At 39.1% G+C, this 23,196-nt stretch overlaps 1 protein-coding gene across 1 annotated transcript in view; it reads left to right on the top strand.

The window, feature by feature from the left end:
• Nucleotides 1–23,196, top strand: part of THSD7B (thrombospondin type 1 domain containing 7B) — a 334,900-nt gene that overhangs the window by 135,032 nt on the left and 176,672 nt on the right. Inside the window, exons 6-8 of the mRNA XM_075028934.1 lie at nt 2–171; nt 11,744–11,899; nt 13,581–13,778. Coding sequence (XP_074885035.1) covers nt 2–171; nt 11,744–11,899; nt 13,581–13,778 — 524 coding nt within the window. The remainder of the gene's footprint in view (nt 1; nt 172–11,743; nt 11,900–13,580; nt 13,779–23,196) is intronic.

Genomic DNA, 23,196 nt, shown 5'->3' on the forward strand with positions numbered 1-23,196 from the left:
GGTTTGCCTGGAGAACTTCTGAATGGAAGGCTTGCCAAGTGTCTCTCCTCCTTGACCAGGAGGACCCTCGCCAGCACAAGCACGTAGGCCTTTGTGGAGGTGGCGTACAAACCCGGGAGGTCTACTGTGTCCAAATCACCATGGAACTTGGGATGCACCGATTGAAGGAAGGTACGTGCGTAGGGTGGTTGTGAAATGTCTGGCCCAAGTAGATCAGAGCAAGAGAAACAGGGGGAAGAAAAAAAGGTAGGTAACGTGCAATCATTAATAGGCTTCGGCTAGCTGATGCCCTCATTGTATCCATACTTCCACAGGGAGGTGTTACTCAGCATCCGAGGGCGCAGGAGGGCATGGTCCTCAATGTCCTGAGGAAATGCCAGGAGCCACAGCCTTCTGGGGTGAATTGCTGCCAGTTCTGTAGGTTACTTGTGTGGGAGGGTTTCAAAGAATGAAGGAGCTAAATCTTGCTTGGGGTTGAGTTTTCTTCCTCTCTTGTATATCAGGTGGCCCAGCCCCTTGGTAGCTGAATACATTTATCTGTGGTTTAAAGTATAAAAAAAGATGTCACTCTCCATTGTGGATATGGCTTTAGCCTCTGCTTCAGATTGATGCACAATCTTTCTTGTGATTTGAAGGGGAAAGCAAAAATAATATTGTCACAACTTCTGAGCAGACAGACGGTTTTTGGACTCTGGAAGTGAGTTATATTTCTTTTAGAGGAATAATGAGTAGATACAGATGCTTGATGAATAATTCATATTAGGCTGTATTATTTACTCTGGGTAGTGCTCTTGCAGAATATGGTTTTGAGCAGAGATGTAAGATAATAAGAACACAGTATCATATCTTAGATTTATTTACTTACAAAGGCAAAGCAAATGTTTCCTGGATGCCCAGTGTGTCCTAGCATCCCGCACAGACTCTGAGATTATAGAAAACCAGACCTGTTTTAATCTCTACTCAGTCCATGCATAGTTGCTGCTTCACCTCTCCCAAACATCTGGCATGACCTTGCTCTCTCAACACAACCCCACCTCTGTTTTTCCGCACAAGTGTGCGATGCATGTGACTTTTAAATTAAGAAAAGTGCTGTTGATGAGAGGTGTGTAAGATTTCTTGACTGTCTTCATCCTTCTGACTGCTTCTGTGGTCCATGCAGCCACTGTACGGCAAGCTGGTGAGCAGCAACCTTTAACTGACTTCATTCACACTTCCTTATTCTTTTTCAGTGTTGTGAATTACTCAAGAAGATTAGAGGAGTGCATCTGAAACACTTACACCAACGTAATTCATAACAGAATTGGTGCTATATATCCAGTGTGTGATCACCTGCAGTTTTTTCCCTTGTTCAAAGTTCAGTTCAACTTAAAAATTGCAAGCCCTCCCCTCAACAAAAAGGAAACACTGGATACCTCTTCCTTGTTTTTACAGTTCTAACCCTTTCTTAAAAAAAAAAAAAAATCATATAGGCTACTAAAAAAAACAAATGTGCAGAGCAATTGTACAGGGTATGAATTACTACCTCAGTTTCAAGGCAGTAGTGCAGATTTTCAGTAGTCCTTAGAAAGTGAGAACCCCATCTACTGTCAACATAATCACATGCAAATAGAAAGAAGGAAAGCCTTCCCTATTATCCCTCCCTATCCAGTAATAGTCACTGTATCTCATTTACTAGCTGATCAATTTTTGTTCTTTGAATAAATAAGGACTGACATCTTTTCTGGCCTCTTTTCTGGCAATCTGAACTGATAGAATGCTTTTATTCATCACTAGGGCATCTCATATTTTATTGTACCATTTTTTCAGTGATGGGGGAGAAGATGAGGAAGTTAATCCTTCTATGTATAAGCAAATACAGATTCTAATTGCTACTATCAGAAGTACAGTAATTTTTCTTTCTTCACCTCTTGAGTGTCCTTAAAGGGATCATTCAGGAATCAAACAAGCGAGTCTAATAGGATATTACCATCCATCACAGTTGTTATTCTTCTGGTTACTTCCAATGAGAATTTGGACCTAGGCCCAATAACATATGTGAAAGAAGATTTTTGTCCTGTGTTCTCTCCAGCAGCATTCTTGGATAAAATATGTTGAATCCTACTTGGAGACAGGTACCATCTGTGATATATTTATACATATTGCTCAAAGCTCTTTTATCCCCCAAGGATATCTCTCCCATTTTTCATTTGCTTAGTCTTCCCATCTATTTCTTCTTTTATTAAAATGTGTATATTTAGAAAGGGAGTCCCTGTTTTCTTGAGTCCCTACATATCAGTTATTCAGAAGGTTAAGTCTGCTGAAATCTTTCTATATTTTGATTATAAAATTCCAACTTGAACATAGTGGAAATGGAAAACTTTCACTCAGGTATTACTTTCAGAAATGGATTGATAAGATTTGATATCTTTCTCTGCCAAGAGGTGACCTAACTAAGAAATCCCTATCTTGATCCAAGTGAAGTTATATATTTTTTAGGCCTTAAGGAGGAAGTCCATACTTTTAACATCGGTGATGAGTATTTGGAGGCAGAAGGTCTTCCAATCTTTGAAGTCCTTTGTAATGTTCTTGCATTCTGAGACTCCTCTATCTAGACGAAGCTGGCAGGGAACCCTTGGTAAATGTGTAAAGTGTTGTGTCATTCAGATATCTGTATTTGTGTGTATGTTGGTAAGCCAATGTATAGGCACCTATGTTAAGAGACTGCGCTATTTTTAGCGTTAGCTATTCTCTCTGAGGAATCTACATCTCTACTCAGTTGTGAGACTTTTGTTAATTTACAATGAACTTCAACGTAATTAACTTTAAACAGATCCTTGTGTTTTTTCTTTAAGCATCTTATTGAATTTTAACACATTTAAATTTATAATGCTTAATTTTCACAGAGAGGTGGTCATCTAATAGTTGTTTTGATATCCAGAGGTGGAAGCACCAAATCTACATGTTTGAAATGATGTTGCTTTTAAGGAGGAGACAAATTCTGCACAAAAAGTAGCATAGAATATGCAAGTGAGCTACCTATGGTACAGCTCCAATGTGCCCTTTCTGCCCTTCATCTCTGGATACTCCCTGATCCCTGTTCCTGGATGTCCTGTGTCTGGAGCAAACTGTAGAGGTGGTGGTGCTTACCCTTCTTTGTACCTCTTTTTTAATGTATATCTGTTCACTCGTATGGAAGATCTTTTAAATAAAGCAGAAATGAAGATCCTCAACTTATTTTCACGGTCAGACACTGCAAACATGGCACACATATTTTCTTCTCTTCTGTAAGTGGGCTCTTCTGGATTGAGAGAAGATTTTTGTGACTGTTGATTTTATAAAATGTTATCTGAAATGTGTTTTCCCACAATAAATTTTAATTAATCTGGGTGAATGTCACTAACTATCAATCCCCAGTGTACCAAAAAAAAGGCATTTGGTAAAAGTATGGAAGAATATTATGCAATGATCAGTTTATGAAAAGTCTCTCCTTGTTTAGCAATACAGCTCTCCTCTCACTCACAATAAATAAGTCCAATAATATGTGAATTAAAATTCCTCTTAGAGTCTGGGGATGGTGTCTGTGTTTATATTCAAACAGTTAATAAACTTACGAGGTGCTTACATTTAATAATCTTCCTCAGGACTTTTTTACCTTTTTTCCTGAAGGCCAGAGTGTATCCTTCTGTTTTCTAATTAAATCTTGCTTTTTGGATTTATCTAGAGACTGTAGCTCTTTATCAATAGTCTGGGGATGGCATCCCTTATAAAAGTCTCCAGAAGCATTTCCTCTCTTCTCTGAACTAATTACCTCCTATCCCTGGTGACTGGGATTCCTGTTCTCTCCATATTTTCTGTAACTTTCTAACTAGGGATCTGCCTACCCTGTCATTCTTTCATAAAATTTGAGCCTTACATATCTTGATGTTTTTTCTTTTTTACTTGTTTGAATGAGATCCGATTTACCTCTCACTTTCAGAATTTTCTTATAATGTTTTTTCGAGCCTGTCTGCTTAAGTTTTAATTATAGGACTGAAAAGACCTTTGTGAAATGCTGTTTTTCCTTGAATCTTCTTTATTGTTTACCCAGCATAGTAAACTTGGCTAATAAAATGTATCTCTTATTACCATCTCACCAGCAAATCATTGCAGTTTTGTATCTTCTTAATTTCTCTTATTTTTCTACCTGAAAATCCACATTAAGTTCTCATACCTGTACAAGTTTCTAAGGTTTTGTTTACAATTTTTTTTGCTTAATGAGTGTCTCTGTCATATTTATCTCCATATATTTATTTTTATTTGATCTTGGATTTCAATAGCAGGTGTGTGAGGTAGTTGTGCCTTCGTTATTCTTAGGTATCTTCTAGTGCTACCCTGCAAAACTATTTCTTACAGAAGTCTTTATTACTTTTATACACCTCTTTCCTTTGAGAGATATTCAACTCTCACCTGTTAGTAAATATGATTTCTTGACTTGCTTATTCCACTGTTGTTCACCAGCCTATACCCATTTTTGCTTTATTTTTAGGATGCAGTTCCACCTGGTTCATCTTACATCAGATTTTTTTTATAAACTTGCGTGTCACCAGCTGTAGCAGCAAAAATTCCTATAGTCTGTTTACAATTCAGGATTTTGTAAATACTCAAGTACCTTTTCAGGTCTAATGGTTACTTTCTGATCCATCCCTATGTGTATTCCCTTACGTATTTTTGTCTTACAAGCCACTTCACTGATAGAATCCCCAGATGGTCTGAAAGTGAAAGTGTTCCCCTGGACTTTCATCTAAGTCCTACTTATACAAGTCTCAAAATAATAATTTTACGGCCTTTAGCCTTTCTTGTTTTCCACAAAATATTGAGCTTTCCCCCTACTTCTGAGAGACAAAAATGTCTAATCCTTTCTTATCTGATGAGTGAACTTTCCCGACTATTCTTATTTCCCATATGGGAGATGTTTTGGCACTTTATTTTATTTTCCAGAAATTAGTGCCTCTTTGGAGTTGCACAGAGATGAATTTGAGGACTCCTTTCATTCATATCTTGTATTATTCTATATTTATTCTCATCCCTTTCTTTTTGCTCTTTTGTCTTTTTTAGCTCTAAAATATGTGAGTTTGCTGCCTTTGTTCTCTATGCTCTGTTTCCTAATGAGGGTGCCACATTTTTTTCCCTGCAAGTTCTTTGTTCTGCTCTGAATCATGATCTTCCAGTGCGTGTCTTCTGGGGGATTAGTGTTTCAAATTGGTACGTGGCATCTGTTCAATAAACTATGGAAGTAGTTTCAGGAAAAGAAAAATACCAATGAAGAGTCTTAGTCAACTGTGCCACCATCCCCTTGGGTGCTAGCTGTCTTGTGAGCCACCAGGTCCGACTCTTCAGAAACAGTAAGTTGGTTGTGCAGGTTGTTGTCATTTATGACTGTTACCATCCTGCATATTTATTGGGAAAAGATTGCATTGATGGAGATAAGCTGCCTGCAGGAGTTGGCGTGGGATATGCATTGTTGGAATGAATATGAACTGTGTGGAATATGAGCCCTATATTAAATGCACGCTGGTTTTTTTTCAAATTTATGCTGGTGAAGCTGCAGGAATGAGAAGATTGATTTACTCTACGGAAATTAGAATTTAGGGACTTCGATGTTTAAATCCTGTTGTCCTTGTCTGGTTTATGAAATTGAAAAGGAACAGGTTAGAATATATTAGTAATGAGAAAACTTGACTAGGACCATCGTGGGGAGAGAACTGATGGTCAGCAGTGCTGTGAAAAAAAGCTTTGTTTGACTGGCTTGTGGTACAGCAACAGGAGCATCCAGCCTGGGGCTTAGTTGACCTGAATCACAGACACCATGTTCTCAGGTGGAAAAAGCCCCCCACTAAGGATCCCTCTCATCCCACACTGGTTATTTATCATTGGGATGACTGAACTGGCTTGAAAAGATAAGAAATACACCTCTGAAGTGTGAAATATATTCAGGCAAGTCTGCATTAGATTTATATTGCTGGGATGCCGAATTATTGATCTGTAAGCTCACCAAATGCTGAGCAGAATTTACGAGATACAACTCACATAATGGAAAAATAAATATGTAACAGCTGGCTTCTTTGGGGGAAACCCTTTAGAAGCAAGAGAGGAAATGATTTTATTCAGATCGTTGCGGTGCTTGACAGTAGTGTTTAAATGTGTATTTCAAAAATTTTAGTTTGAATCCATTAGGGAGAAAAACATTTTCCCTAATGTCTTTTAGAGGTGTAATATTTTCAGTTCTTTCATGTCTAGAAACTAATTAAAGTAAAATGAAGACAATAATGTATAAAAAGCCTTTGACAGTGAAAGAAGTGCACCTTCTAAAAGGTGCCTTATAAAGAATATGCCTTTTTTTGTCAACAGGCTATTTGATATGACCATGAAATATTTATCCCTTTATAAATACTTTTATTTCTATAGCTGGCTTTGGTATGCAGCAAATAATATGCTGTCCAGTCAGTTCACATGAGATACTACATTTTAGTTCAGGGTTTTATCTTTGAAAGCTAAGAATTTAATTGCATTTGTATTTCTGTCATTATTTCCTGCCACTGGAACTGGATTAATTTTATTCAAAACAGTGACGGTTTGTTCTGAGTAATTTTGTCCTGTTGTTGTTACGAGGGCAGGGAGCTGCATTGTGTTCAAACAACAATGTTGAGTCAGATGAAAAAATAAAAGGATTTGTATGTAGGAGGCTACACCACAAAGTGGGACACTGGGGAGAGATAACAAAGCCAGTGGTAGCTGGGCTGGTCCTGGAACAGGAGACGTTCAAGATAAGTCAAGCTTGTGAACCTGGGCCAGCTCTGCGTGAAGCAGCCCTGCTGCTTTCAGCATCCGAGCTGGCGTGGCCATGCCGTGAGTAGACTAGCTTAGCGTGTCACTAGCTTAGCTTTGGGCTACCTGTACCATGTCCCAGTATCATAGACACATCCATAGAGGTGCTTTTCTTGTGGTACCGGGAGTCCTGCATGGATGTGGCATTCACAGAACAGATTTCTGCTCCTTGGTGCTCCTACCTGCTCCTACTAAACTTAGCAATGGGCAAAGTTCACGGTCTTGTGAGGCTTTCATGAAGTATATCCTCACCTTTGGGTTTTCTTCCCTGTTTTTCTTGTGGCTTCTTTCACCCTCTCTGGTGGTCTGTCCCAGTGATTTCCAGCATCTTGTGGCCTTTTCTGGATAACAGCCAACACGGCTCAAACATCCTGGAGAATCCCGTTTTCTTTCCCTGTTGCCTCCGCTGTTTTTTCTGGACACTCGTAATGACTTGTCACCTCTGGTCTGCTCAGTTGTGTGACTGCAGGTGGGAAGCCCCACGCTCACTCTGAATTTTTGCCAGTTCTGTCGATAATCTCTACAAATTCTGCTGTAGTATAACAACACAATATCCCAGTTGGGATCAGGATCTCGTTGTACAGCAGAGAATATGGACGCAGGGAAACTTTTATTCCATGCAGTGCTAATAGTGTGTGTCACTTTAATAAAATTGCAAGGATCTTTATTGTTCTGAAATACATTAAACCGTTGTTGCTCTTGGCAATCTGCTATTAACCCTCTTTCATGCTGTGATTAGCCTTCTATTCATACATTGTTTCTTGTCTGTTAAATAGATTTTAATTGAAAATAGGACTTCAACTTGGTGCCTTGTGGCTTCAAAACTAATTGATTCTTCTTAAGAGCATAAAGGAACCCTTTCCATCAGGCATGGGGTGCATTAGGCTTTTTAATGGAGGGATGCACTGGACTAGGGTTGGCGCCGTTTCTAGGCTAGTTAAATTACATTCACTACTTCTGCTTTGTCTAATCTTTTGGTTTTGCTATAAAAGCAAGTCTTTCAGGTTAGAGAAATTACTTACAAATGTTGTGCTGGTTTATCCCTATTATGTTATACACATGTAGGTGTTTTTATAACACAACTTATTCCTTTGTGATTTTCTCAAGTAATTTCCCTTTGTATTGATCCAAGTGTCTTTGGTTTATAAGTCCTGGCAAAGGCAGTAAGAACTTTCACAAAGATATGCCATCCCTTTCTTGTACCCTGGCAATCATTAATTTGTCTTAGTTTTGCCAAAAGATGTGGTAAACGTCTGGATTTATTGCCTAGAGAATTGAATATTAGCTAAAATATGGCTGCACCAGTATATGAGACAGTCCTGATATTCTTTGTGTGTATACCAGATATGTTAGTGATATTTAGAAATGTCTCATTTAGGTGTTAATATCAGAAATACTTGATTTTTTTCATTGTAAAAGGGAAATGAAGTTAAGCTCCAGGAAAAAAAGTGTTATTTAACTCCTGAGGAGTTGAAAAACTAAATTTGAAAGGAATCACTGCAACCAAAATGCATTCCTATACATTTCTCCCTCTGTCTGGTCATCATTGTTGCTTTTTAACATAGTGTTGGTATGTATGCCTGCAAGTATGTGTCCATATGACTATATTCACAGATTATTTATTTATTGGCTTAAAATTACATTATGGAAATAACCATATCAGAGCTGATTTCCACTCTTCCTCCATATCACTACCTCAGTAAAAATATATGGGGAAACAAGATACTTTAGAACCCAATTTATTATCTCCTGCTGGTAGCAATAACCTGAAAATAACAGCAAATAGTAAAATTCAAACTTGAGGCAGACACTGGTGCTGGAAACAGCTGTAGTCACATTTATGAAGGATAGATTCAATATAACAGCTATAGAAATGTGCAATGTTTCAGAGGCTCCCAGATTAGTACTTGATTGCTTTTTCAAGTTTGTTCCATAGATTGGGAAGAACACAGGATTTTAAAAGGTACGAACAAGCGTAATAAATAAGCTGCTGCTTGAATCAGAGGTACTGCCTCCCCCCTCATTCTTCTCTTCCCTGGCTTCTGCCTTCCCCCCCCCGCCCCCCCCCCCCCAATGGCAAGTTTTTTTTCCAAGGAAGATTATTACACAAAATGCACTTTTTCTGTATGAAAGTAGGAAAATGCCATTACAGAGCCAACTACTGAGCAAAATCAGAAGGCTGTCCGGTACATGAAGACAGTCCTAGCAGCTGTGTTCATTTATCATAAGCATAATGTGAGGTTTTTTTTATTCTGAACAGGGCATTCCAGCCAGGCTATCTGTGCCTTTTTGGAGGCTGCAGTGTGTGAGAATTTTGATGTTTAAAAGGTTCACATTAAAAACCCATCTTATAGTTCATTAAAAAAAAAAAAAAAGTTATTTATTAGCCTATGAAAGAATAGCAGTAAAAAATCACATCAAGCTTTTAAATAAAACTGTTGAAAATCAGAGTTGTCAATCAAATGGCTGAAGAAGGGATGAAACTCTTATAGAGACTCTGGCTATCGTGCTTGATATTGTGGCTCTTTATACCTGCCTGGTTTTGGAAAAGGATGTGTTGTATACGCATTTATTAAGGCAGCTTGTTTCTTTTTGTTCTTGTCTTATTCTTGAAGACTTTCACTGGAGAATTGTAGTCAGTGTAGGGTGAGCATAAACTGGCACAGACCTAGAATATATTTGGATATTTGATTAGAATAGTCTTTGTATTTTCTGATTTACATTTTACAGAATATATAGAATTACTTAAGGAAGTGAGTAAATAAGCAGTCTTATTCCATCACAAGTAGGATGTCGGTCCTGGGAAAAGAGCTCCCAGTGCTAGAATTAAATAGGGCATCAGCCTGAGGGATGAAGAGGAGCAGGAAGGTGGTTGACAGGGAGAGGAAGGCAGGGGTTTCCTCCAGAACAGGGAGTCTTCCATGAGTCTGGGATGGCTGGTAGGCTCAGCCTACCAACAAAACCCTGCCCCTTTAACTTTTTGTAACCAGTTTTTCTTGTTTTTCTTTTATCCAAAATCAGTTTAAAATACACTAGGCACCACTGGTTGTAGCTGGTTAGTTTTCAAGGCAGGAGAACCAACCTGCTTTATCTAGTGCCTTCTACATTTAAATAGTTAAATTGCAATATAGAAACAATCTGAAAATCAGTGAGGAGGAAAGAGCCATTGGTAACAGTGATGCCTTGAGTTAGAGCAGAGTAGGACTGGACTTTATTCCTTGGGTTGACCATCTGCAGTCAATTTTATTTCCTTTAATTTCTTCAAGTGAACTCTCAAAAAATGATACAGTTTTGCAAAGCTTGATGCTGAAAGGCAGGTTAAGCCATGCACAAGACTTCTTGGTAAAATAAATACCCTTATCCTTAAAACTCTAGTATTTATCTCATTCTGTCTGTCACTTCCCTTGCAAGGTCTCTAGAAGAGGTCTGTTTATTTTAGCATTCAGGTGAATTGGATTTATGCCACCTTGTTGTAATCTCTAAATGAACATGTCAAAGGCCTTACAGTGTCTCAGAAACCATTCAGAAAACCGTCTTTTTTACTAACATATCTTTCAGCTTAGAATTAAATCACATCTGTTGTTTAATCCTGGTATTCTGATGAGCTGGAATCATAAGCACTGATATTGGTCTGAAGTCTCAGCTTCAGGATGTGCAAATCAAAATTTATTGGGATTTTGAGCACTGAAGTCTTGTGTTTTTTAAAAAAAAAAAGTTCTGTTTTTCTTCAGATGATTCATTTTAAAGAAAATGGTAAAATATCAGAAAAAGAAAAGATTACTCTTATATTGGGCACATTTTGATAAAGTTTTTTCAAGTCAATTCCATGCATGGAAGCAAAGAAAAATAGACATTAAAAATAAAAATGAGGATAAAGCAAACTCAGTAGCTATAAAAATTAATGAAGTCTTGGTAATACCATAGCAGAGTAAACTCTAACAAGCCTTTGCCTTTTGAAAGACTGCTTTGATATTGATCTATCTAAAGAGACAGCCAAATTCAGCCCATAATGTAATTAAAATGCAATATCATATAATGACTCAGATGACAGATTTAAGAGTCTTTCCCCTTCTTTTCCTTCCTCCCTTTGCCCCGAATAAAGAGGTGAGAAAAGTTAATTGAAACTAGAAATCTCTTATGATAAATGAAAATACAAAGGGAATCAGCTTTCCAAATTTATTGTCAGTATCAACCAAAGTGGTACTTTGGCAGAGTTTGGGGTTGGCCCATCTCATAGATGAAGAGATTTGGAGATCCGTGCCTGCCTTGGGTGCAGGCAATTCAAGTAAACATCTCGCCTCCCAGGCAGGAAAGATGCTTTCTGCCTATGTCTGTGTAGAAGAAACTGAGAGCTCTGCTCAGTTTTATTGAAAGTAGGTGAAGAAAATCCAGACGTCTGGATCCTGCATCTGTAATCTAGAGGTGGTGGTGCCCCTGAAGGGGATGGGTATGGGGAGATTCCCCCGTGCTCAGGCTTTTGTCACGTGTCTCTGCCTGGCTCCCAATTGCAGCGTGAGCTTTTGGGATTTCCTTCTTACACGTCTTTCTCTTCAGTACGGTATGAAGAGGTCTTCTTGGCCATAAATACGGGGGTTTAGATTCCAGTTTGTTGCTCCAGCGTTGGAGAAGATCAGCACTGAATTTAGTTTTAAAGCAGCCATTTACCATTAAGCTTAGTCTTAATTGGCCTGCTGAGTATGGGTGATTTAGATAAAACTTTAAGTGCCTTGCTGAATCCAGGATTAACTTTTTGCTCTGGGAAGTTAGCTCCTAAAAAAGCACTGGATTTTGGTGCATTCTAGAAAACTAAGGCCAGCAGTAAACTCCGCACTCTGTGCGTTGGTCAGGGCAAAGTTACAGCCCTGCTTTTCTTTTTTCCTTTCTTTTTTTTCCCTCTTAGTTACTAGACCAGTTAATGGGAAGCTATGCCTGGGTCCTGCTCCCTCCGCCTCCCAGCTGTGTAACCTGCCGTGCCCGTCCGAGTGTGTGGTGTCTGCCTGGTCGGTGTGGGGCCCCTGCCTTCACGAGAACTGCCAGGACCGCCGTGGAGGAAGAGGTAATGGGTGCTCTTATATATTGCTTTTGGAGCATCGGGGCATCTAAAGCGGGTAATGGAATATTATGATAAGATTGCAAAAGCAGTGGTGTCAAATTCTACATTGGGAGCTTAATGTATTTTTTTAAAAATTAATCTAACATAGGATGAAGCACTTAGATGTGCGTACAGGAGTGGAGTATGACCTTTAAAAGCTTTTTGCAGTTATTCTTGGGAGAAAAAAAAAAAAAAAAGATTTTCAGCCTGATTCAGATCTTTTTATCCTGCACTGAATTTGTAGAAAAGGAGGATTTCTTGGGATAGAAGCTGCAGACCTCGATAGTGCCAGGCTGTCCCTCTGTGATCCCTGTCAGAAGTCCTGCTGTGTGCCTGGATTCGAGGGCAATGCTTGGGTGAGGTTAGAAGACGTCAGGACTGAGGTGTATCCCACAGCCCTTCCATCTTGGAGTTAGGCTGACCCGAGAGATTGTTCTCATTGTTCTGGGTTTGGTTCTGGGTAAATTCCTGGAAGCAGAGTATGCAAATGTAATTTAACCCCCCTGGATCTTAATTGACTAGCAGACATGTTTGTTGCTGCAACACTGATATTCATTGCAGAGGCTCTCCTAAGACTAAGTTGAAAAGATGACTGTTGGAGTTCATGTTGTTTGGAAATCACACTTTTCTGAAAACAGCATAAGTTTTTGAAGTGATTGGAGCTGGTCAGAGTTTTTCAAATTAAAAAAGAAATAATAAAAAATATATGGCTAAATAAAAGATTGGCAAAACCATTTAATTTTTAAATTGTTTTGTATGATTTCTTTATGCTTATTTGAGAATGGTGGAAGTTTGGTCTGTTATATTCTCTGGAATGTTTAATTTTTCATTTTCTTTTCTGTTTCATGGCCAAAGCATTTCCATGTAGCCTCCACTAATGCTATATATTTGCCCCTTGTCTGAGACTGTTGTGGGAAAGACCACCATGTATTTTTTTCTGCCTGTCTTAGAATTCTGTGTCATTTACATAACAAAACATGCTGAAAGATGCTTGCGTATTAGTTCTGCACTTTATGTAGCAACATGACTTTTGGTTTTATTCAGAAGGAGGTAGATTATGTAATGAATTCTTTCATTATTTCTGTAACCTTTTTCTTCCACTTTACATTTGAATCTTCCAATTTAATAGGATGTCATTTCAAAGAGGTCTGATATGCATTATGTATCAGAAATCCTTACACCTTCATAAAGCAGAATACTAATTTCTTAGTAAACTGCTCTGCTGTATCTCAAAATAAGTCTTTTCGTTAGTGGATTCCCAGGCAGAATATAGATGTCCTTTATATCTTCAATTCCTTAACTATATCTCTCTTTTTATTTTAATGTTGTTATTATATTAATATATGCATCAGTGGCAAATTCCTATATTTGGACAGGTGTATTTCTATCTAATGTTGATGAAAGGGAAAAAGAAATGTGAAAAATGTGGGTTGTTAGAGTTCTTTACACACTATTAGATTTTGCTTGCCTGGACTGTGGGCACATACAGCGGAGTACCATCTCAGTCAATTCAGTTTGTAAGCGGTGTGCTCATTTGTCTTTATATCCTCCAATTCCATATGCCCTATATAGTCCTCTTGCTACTAGATTATTGGTGTAAATATTTTTTGCTGTTGTCCAGTTAATTCAGTTTCTCTTTTTCCAGGCTTTAGAATGAGACAAAGGCAAGTGATTGTGGATCCGATAGGCACTCTGGCAGATTGTCCGCATTTAATTGAATCTATTCCTTGTGAAGACCCGGTGTGTTATGAGTGGATCATTTCAGAAGGAATATGCGTGACTGAACGTGGAAAATGTGGACCTGGAAACCGCATGCTGAAGGCTGTATGCAAGAACAAGAAAGGTGCGTAATGGTATCATCTTAAAAGCCCCATGGTTTTTCATGCCTCCTTCTAAAATGGCATTCTGCTGTAGAGCAATTGTGATTGTTTACAATAGCTCCTTACTGAATTTTTATGAAGCTTTCAGATTTTTGAGTTGACTCTGATGCTCACGAAAGCCTAGTGCTGATATGATCTGGGATTTTGCTTGGAGCCTTCTATTGTATTTTATCCTAAAGGAGGTGGCTCACCAGTACAGGACGTGCTGTCACTGCTGGCCTTACTATGACAAAAGTGGGATACCAGTGGCCTGGTTCTCCCTAGAATCCTTTTTTTGCACAACTTGTACTAAAGTAGGACTGTCACTGAGGCCAGCAGCACTATGGGCATTCACAAAATTAATCCAGCTCCTAGCATTTCTTCTATCCTTAGTTTTTAGTGTGCTGTCTGAATGTTTATCTTGTTACAATAACCCTCTTACAATCATGAAAAGGGATGCTCGGTTGTGCTGCCAAAATTAATACAAGAATTAGATGTAAATGAAATGATCATACTAAGTAATAATTTACTTGGCAGCAGTTTGAGACCTGCGGTGTGTTCAGTTTACAAGTTGTTAATAATGAATAAGTACATTTTTATATGACGTTTACAAACAACCAGCAAGAGCTTATTTCTTGTGCATGGTTTGAACCTCAGCCAAAAGTTTCATTTCTTGATAAGGTCAGTGTTGTCAGATCTTTAGATTCAATTACATGGAGCACGATTTTGCAGTCCTTAGTTGCAGTGAGACTGTGCTATCATCTTAAAAGTGGCAAAACCGTGGAACTTTAGAGCCTGATATTATATCTGAAATGGAGAATTCTTTTACATGGTGCTCAGACTGATCACAGGAAACAATTTCAAGTTGATAACAACAGGGGTTAATTGTCAAGTGGTTAAAAATAGTGTGTCATTTACGAGGCATTAGAATCTGACAGAATGAAATGATGGTTGCTTTGCCTCAAGAGCACAGATCGTCCTGAAATACATTAAAAAAATGTGATTTTCTTGTAAGTTTGTGAAAATGGGGCAACAAAATAAATCTTCAAGTGTTATAAAACAACATAGCTAGAATATATTGGAGAGCAGAGATCTGTCTCTAAATTTGGTCTGAGTGGTCTCTTCCGATGTATGATCATAACTGTAGGTCTGGTCCTGCAGTGATGTGTGCAGATGGAGTCTTGTATTGCTAAGGAGCACCATGTACTTCACACTGTTAAAACTGTGCCAACATCCATTTTTATGCTCCAACTTGCAACTCGGAATGAAAGCATAACATGGCAGATGCTCACTGATCTCTGATCAAACTGTTCTCTGTGACTATGATCCTTAAGAAGCCATGCCTTTGAAGTGTCTCTTTTTCACTTAATTGTTCAACAGGATATTGGGAGTCTCTCACTTTTCCACTTCAATGACTCTGTGCATGTTCTTGTTACCAAGAAAAAAAAGTTGCGACATTCTTCCCACCCCACCATCCTGGGGCAAACATTGTCTCTAGATGTGATCATTGTCCAGTTCTAATTGAGAAGGTTTCACAAGGAAATAGCCAGATCACTAGGCAGATGAGAAGCACTGGTTAATACTAGTTTTAAACTTTTCTGAATTTTTGTTCCAGTAGGATTGGACTGGCGGAGTCCTTAAAGTCAAAGTTGAAAAAAAAAAGTAAATTTGCTTCTTCTGTGAATCTAATGATATTAATTGCTTTGTTTATAACCTTTTTTTCTTCTGTAAAGTTCTCTTAACTAGATTCCCATTGCAATAAGTGGTGTATTTTCTTGGATAAAAGCTGGAGTAAGCAGCAGAGTTACATAAAATATTTTGCCTGGAATAGTTGGTCAGTTGGCAGTGGGAAGCCAGTAGGGAGTCATGTGAAACTGTGAGACATATCAATTACAGGTAAAATAGCATAAGGCCTTGTTTTGGGTTTGTGTTGGGGTTTTTGGTAGTGGGGAAGGGGCTGCAGGGGTGGCTCCTGTGAGAAGCTGCTAGAAGCTTCCCCGGCTCCAAGTCAGACCCCACAACAGGCCTATACTAATGCATAGCATTATGCCCTTCAAAATTCAGTGCAAGTAACTGCTCTGCTGAAAGCGTTTGAGGTAGCTGCATTATGTGCTGGTATTTTCATTTACTTTAGCATGTTTTGTTGAATTCATCCCTGTATCCTAAAATCCAGTCTTTTATCCAGTCATTCTGTCATCTATGCCTGGCATTGTTGCTCAGTATTCCCACTGAATGCCTAAAGGGATAAAAAAAATGCATTTTTTTGGACCCCGTTAAATGACAAAATCCGATGTATCATCATCTTAACAAGAGTTCATTTGGGCCTGGAGTATGTTGATTAGGGTACTTTGGGTCTTCTGTGTATCCCTGTCTGCAAGACGTCTTCATTTTCATATAAATGCCAGACTTTTTGGCATGATGCTCTCCTCTTCTTGCTGCAGTGTGTTAGTTCATGTCTCTTTAGAAGTTAGAAGTAGCTGTTCTGTCAGTCCTGTTTGTGTAAGCCATACTGCAGAAGAGCTTGGCATCATGGCTTCTTTTCCTTGCCCATCTTCCCCTCTCCCTCCATCCACAGCGTGGCTGAACCCATGTCCTTCGCTAGCCCATGCTCTGCTGTGTAATGCTGGGCTGTTGCATACTGCTGTCCACACCTCAGAGACCTGAGGCCTTTTTCATGAGGAGACTGGTTTTTCCCTTGCCAAAAATGAGCTTTAATTACATTGACTGCAGCAGAAGGGAGCTGACCATGTTTTTCAGTCCTCTCTCCCATGGCAGAGGACTTTGCTGCTGCCGGCAGAGCCTGTGCGATGCTGTTGGCCTAAACTTCCCTCCAGCAAGGTGGAGGTTGGAGGTGCATCTTTTGTCGCTGATACATGTTGATAGACAGTGAGTGAAGTTAAGAAGGCATTAGCTCTTTCTGCCCACTTCTGGTCATTCCGATGTCATTCTCCCATGCCATGTCTCTTGCATGCTCGTGGTGCCAGCCCGTACGTACCATGAAAGAGGGTTGGGAGGAACCTGTCTGGGAGGTGAGCAGGGAGCAGTGGCTAACTTACCTGTTTCTCCAACTGAAACCTCACCTTCAGAGCTCCCTGTAGTGTCCTTTCTTTCCATTTTAAAAAGCCATCATTTCTGGTGAGAAGATTTTGCAGTAATGACCCAGGTAGCAAACTGCTGCTGGCCTGACCTGGAGCTTGAACTCAGGAGCAAGTCACACGTGGGTCTATCTGGTTTGCAGGGTCTCTCTGAAGACTTCCCTGTCAAAGGAATGTCTCTGTGTAAGGGCTTGTATGAATTTCAGTGATGTAGAACTCTTACTTCCTCTCGGTATAGAGGTACAGAAATGACTTCTTGTTTCTTAAATAGGTTAATGTAGAGGGTCCATAATGAAGGGGCCTCCACAGGGCACATACTATATACAACATTTCTTCATGGAGTAACTGGAGTCTGTAATTTGTGATTTGCAGCAGTTAGCATAGATGAGGAGGAATGAGAAGACCATTATCATATCATTACTTTGGCATTGTTAGGTGTCTGTCTGCTCCCACCTAGCAGTGTCTCTAATTTCTGTGCATAAGTTATTGAACATGCATGTGGTGCTTGTGAGAAACTCTTAATGTCTGGTCCTTATCCCTCGAGTGTGCCTCTTCTGTAGTGTCAGAAGGCAGTAGTGTAATACATCAAATGAAATTAAATAATATGTAGAAATGCAATGAAGTAATGCATAGAATGGGGAAAGACCTATATTGGATGCTTCTTCCAAACAAAATTTTTCAGCAAAGTGTTTTTTATTTTGCTAGTAAAGGACAACAGATACTTTTGGGGAAGTCTTTGAAGCCAAAAGAATAGTACAGGAAAATGAATGATGATATTAAAAATAGGATTGTGTAAGTGTATCACTGGGTACCTGGATCTATAATTCAGATCAAAGAATTTATTTGAAAACTTTTTTATATTCACAGACAGCCCAAAAATTATTTGTGATTTTTCTCAGAGTTGTTGTTTTAGGTTGTTCAACAACAAATTGAATAATCTCCTGTTTGTAATGTATTCTTGAGCAAATAGTTACAAGTATTTGACATTTGAATTTGGACAGTCTTGATTAGAACCAACAAACATCACTGTGCATTGACCAGATGAAAATAACTCTCTGAAAACTTTCCAGTTCACCTGCTCTCCTTAAATGTTGCTGCTCAGAAGATACAAAACCATGAACAAGGTCAAAACTTTTTCATTTTAAAATGCAATTGGACAGTAGCCAAAATGTATTGCATTTCATTTTTTGAAGACGATGACTCAAAGCATCTTTTGTGTGCTCTGCTGCTTAGGTCTTCGTGATAGGTACAAGCACTTTGAGTATGGTGAACAAAGGGAACTCAATGTTGTAGTAGCGTGCAGAAAACTGCAGATAATATTAGACAGCAGAACTTGGCTCAGGGTCAGCAGGTAAAAGTTCAGTCCAAAAAGGAGTTGGTGTGCCTTCATAAGTAGTTTCCCAGTCTTTTGATTTAGATGCTAAGAAGTACAACTGGATTTACCCTATAAATGTTGTTGGGTTCATTCTGATGCAGGAATTTGGGAACCTTTTTTATTGTTATTTTCCATACCTACTTTAGGCTGTATTAATAATAGAAAAATAGATCGAAACAAGGCAAATGTTGAACCAAACTGCAGCTTTGAGAAATGCATGTTATAATCATGTAGCTTGTGAACAGAGCAGTTATTATGGTAAGGAGTACAACCTGAGAACATATGTAAAAGAAACTGCAACAATAAATTCATGAAATAACAAGTATGACTCATAAAAGTAACAATTCATTTTCCAAGCATTTTATGAATGTTTCTGACAATGCTGTAAACTAAATCTCACCTATTAGCAATGCTCTTGAATAGATTGTAAAATGTTATTATTCAGAATCATACCCGCAAGTCGGCAATCTGTTTTGTTGTGATTCCCATGTCATCATTTATTAATTTGCTTCTGCTTGTTCTGATTCCTACCAGAAGAACTTGTAGTAACAAAGATGATTTCTCTGTGATAGTGAACAGCATAGTGTCTAAATAATCAAAAATATAAAATAATTTATACCCAAAGGCTTCATTGTTTTAATCAGAAATTATCTGATCAGCAACAAGGTTTAATGCAAACATCATGTGATTTTGCTGTATTCAGGCTGTTTTACTCCTAGTTAACAAATCTAATCACAATTCAAAAACTGCTGAGTATTTGCCTTTCTATGCTGTCATCTTGGGTATCAGGGTTTCTTTGCTTTGTGGGAGTTAATTGTGGGGTTGTCTTCCTTTTTGAGGACAGTATTTATAACCGAGCCAAATAATTTATTGGTTCCTTTTTCGCGCACAATTCATGCAGTGATAGGGACATGCAGGTGCTGAACCCAGAGGAGCAGAGTCCAGAGGTGCCCAGAAGAACATTGCTGTCTCTCTTTTCCTGTAGCACTGAAATGACTGATCCTGGGACCTGTCACAAAGCCACCTTCTTCAGCAGCTTCTGCCTGACCTAGGTGCTCCCAGGCACTTTGGAGGTTTCTGTGCACCCTTCCCAACCATATCTGATAAATGAATTCTATCTGGCAGGTCCTGGGACTCCCGGCTGTAAGAGGCGAACCACCCTGTACAGACAATCTGCCAAGAGTAGTTTAGAAATAAAACATACTGCAATCCTACTGTCAGCTGCTATGGTGGCAAGGTGTTTTCTTTAAGTATTCTCAGTGGAATAAGCTGCTGGCTTCAAGCTGCAAGAGTTATCCGAGCTGGGGGGGCAGCACCCATTGCCTGAGCCTGGGCTCATTGAGCCTCAGTGCTGCCGGACACGGGGCTGCACGAGTGGCAGCAAAGAGCAGTCACGAACATAAATCATTGTGGAGTAAAAAAATCAATCATCCTCATTTCAGCAGTGTTATGCCAGATGATTAAGCCTATGTTTTTCTTTTTTCTTTTTCCTTTTTTTCCTGGCACTAACATTAGCTCCCCCCCCCCCCCCCTTCCCCCAACCCTGGACATATTTGCAGGGGGTGGTGAATAGAAGGAACCCCCAAGATAAGGGTGTTAATCAAAGTTTCAGGCCTGTTGCTTCTTTTGCTTTCGAGCAGAAAACCTTTATACTACTACTACTGCTGGTGTTCTGGGAGTACTGGTAAGAGTCATTTCAGCACAACAGTTCTGTTTTATTTTTCTGTGCGATCTCTTTGGTTCTAGGCAGTTGGTATCTAGAATGTGGCACTTGCCAAGAAGACAAGAGGGTTTTTGTTTTTAAGTGTTATTAAGTTCACTGAAAAAGTACATGTTTGGGCTGAAATACATCTATTCCTACATTTCTACTCCATCTGACAGTTTTATATGTAAAACTGGAGAACAATATTTCAGAGTCAAAATGTTTTCTTTCAGCATTTTTTAGATTAAGTGATTAATGTTTGCTTTTTTTGTAAATGAACTAGGCCAAGTCTTAAACAAAATTAAAAAATCAAAATATTCTTAAAAGATGTTGTTAATAGAAAAGCAAAATATTCCTTTTAGATTAAGCAAACATTTTGCCTTATCTTGAAATTACTTTTCTCCTAAATCCTCCCCCAGTCTCTCTTCAGTCTACTTAAAACAGAGTTACAGAGTTTTTTCTTCCTTTTCCTTTTCCTTTTTTTTTTTGGTTCAGTGCCCAAACAGAAATCCATTATTCACACGGCTCTATTGACAGAGCAGACACTGAAATCCTGTTGGAATTCAAGCGAAGAGTAAAGGGAAGTAAGGTAATCAAAGCAGTGTTATTTTAAGATCCAATATTATGTTCTGCCAGAGCCTGACAGTGAAGCTCTGTACTTATGGAAGCTGAAGACTCTTTGGGGGTAGAATATTAATAATGGTGCGCTCAGTTACCTGTCTGTACTTCCAGTTCAATCACAGCGTGTCCGGTGGTCCCTGAGAGCGGTTGTCTGCAGAGGCAGCTTGCGATGCGTGCTACGCTCGGTGCACAGCATCACGAGAGGCAGGATCATCCCCGACAGCTGGGCTGTCACTCAGAAGGAAGGGGCTTGCATGTAAGGATGATGTCTGGTTTTATTCCTGGTTGAGGGCATGAAGCTAGCAGCTTTCTGAGAAGTTCTGTTTTAACATACGTCTCAGCAAAACCAAGTTCCTACCTGTGGAGAATTCTTGATTTTTTTTCATCTTGTAATGGATTAATGATATAGAATGAATTTGCAGAGTCTGTTTAATTTCTCAGAGAAAAGATTTACTGTGTTCAATTTATTGAAAGTAAGTTTTAAGTAAGTTCTTTCTGACATATCAGAATCTTAAATCTCCATTGATGCATTGTGTCCAGTGACACAACACCATGCGTAATGGTACATCTAGATTTTGTTTCTCCTCTAAGAGTAGGATAAGCTTAGATTGTGATCATTCTTTATTTTAGAAACTGAAACTTTTGGAAACTAAAGGGAGCAAGTTTGTTTGTAAACTGAAAATACTTGTTTTCAGGTTAACATGGAAATGCACCTGTCTTTGATCTGGCCTTAATACATGGAGTTGCGAAAATAATTTTTCTTCGGTGATGCTTTTTCCCAGATCTGCCTGTACACAGAGTGTACCCGTGAGGGCTTTGACTTACTGAGAGGGGCGGGTGGGGAGTACACTTCTAGTGATACGCGGTGAATGAGAGAATGATGTATAGCTAAAAGTTAAATAACTCAGTCGATGGATTAGGAACTGTTTTGTCTTGGCTTCTTAAATCATCGAGGTTCAAAAAGACAGATGTATATACTGCTGTGGTCAAATTTTGGTGCTGTCAGCATTAGCAGGACAGAACTTGCAGTGGGTGTTATGATTATGGACTATTCATGTAAATGCAAACTGGAGGTGAGACAACTTTACAGCTGTAAGATTTGGAATTATTTTGTAGGGAACAGTAAAATTATCCAGTTGCTCGACACACTTGCGCATACAATCAATAAAATTAAACAGGTACCAGCTCTTCTAAGCCTGCAGGTTCAGTTACTGTCATGGGGGTCAGTCTTCTGCACCACATTGCTCATTCCTCCTCTTAGTTTGTGAGAGTACCCCACCATATCCCATCATTGGAGCTGTTGATCCCAAACTGGTATGTTTTCCTGACTGTTAGAAACACAAATCCTAAAAGGCAACATGCAGAGCCTTCTAGCAATTAAATAGGAACCATACTTCTCATTTTGCAGCTGTGGTGGAAGAAGCATAAGTAGTAGCGTAGCAAGGCTGATGAGTATTATGAGTGTTTCAGGAATTCTGAAGAATGGTGTGTGGTTTGTTCAACAGATTTGAGACCCATTTTTTTTGTAGTTGCAATGATTGATGTGCTCTTTGAGCAGGCTGGCTGTTTACTAGCCAGGTGGGGTGGATGTAGTTAGCTCCATCAAGCCTTACCTCGCAGTAGCTGGTACCATGCCAAATATTTGATGTCTCCTACTGGAAACATTTAAAAAGACAAAATGCAGATTATGACCTGCTCTAGGACTGGTGCACTGACGATTTGAGGACAGACACCATCATGAGTTTAAGTGAATTTACTGTCTTTGCATCTTCTACTGAAATTGATGTCTGCAAAAGAAACAGAAGATCAGCTTTAGGTTAATTTTAGGGTAAGCTGCTGAAAAGTGAGAGCTTTTTTTGCTTAGTCGCACTTTAACAGTTTTACTTCATTCAATATCATAGCGAACATATGGCCCACAAGCCAAGGAAGATAGAAAGTCAAAAGTCTAAGCAATTCTTGTAGTAGCTACGTCAGTGTAAGTATCTGTGTCTTAGAGTCAGGCATATTGTGCTAAAATACAGGCTGAAATATGTAATAGTGGAAGGCTGGAAGGTTGTGGATTTGAATCTAGAGGATAAACTCAAACATACTTAGATTAATTTTCTTTATCTTTGAATGCAAATATGTTGCATGATTTCCAGCTGAACTGTGGCTGTGCTTTTTCAAATGCTGGTGGCGTGATTTGTGTCAGTCGTCCAGAAGGCAGCTATAATCAGTATCCAGTGGTGGTGTTAGCTCTGTGTAGTTGGCAGACAGAGATACCAGTGGAATTGATTAGGGATATAGCCAGCTTTCATCCTCCCTATGCTTGTCAATATAAGGTGTTACAGCTACCTGTGAAAATATTTTTTTTTCTGTGCCAGCTGAGCTAAGTGTGAGCTTGTGGTTGGTGCAGAATGCCCTCAAATTAATTTCTATGCAAACCCACAATTCTTTTCAGTATCTAGTGCTCCTTTTTGATACCTAATGTCTCCAAAAGATGTTTTTCAAGACTTCAGAGCAGTGTTAAAATGTGAGGGCAAAGGCCATTTCTTCCCTGTGGCTGTTTCAGCAGAGAGGAGATGGATTTTCACTTGCACTAGTGAGAGGGAGCAGCAAGGGCTGATTTT

This window comes from Buteo buteo, chromosome 5, assembly GCF_964188355.1.
Source record: "Buteo buteo chromosome 5, bButBut1.hap1.1, whole genome shotgun sequence".
Taxonomy (NCBI): Eukaryota; Metazoa; Chordata; class Aves; order Accipitriformes; family Accipitridae; genus Buteo; species Buteo buteo.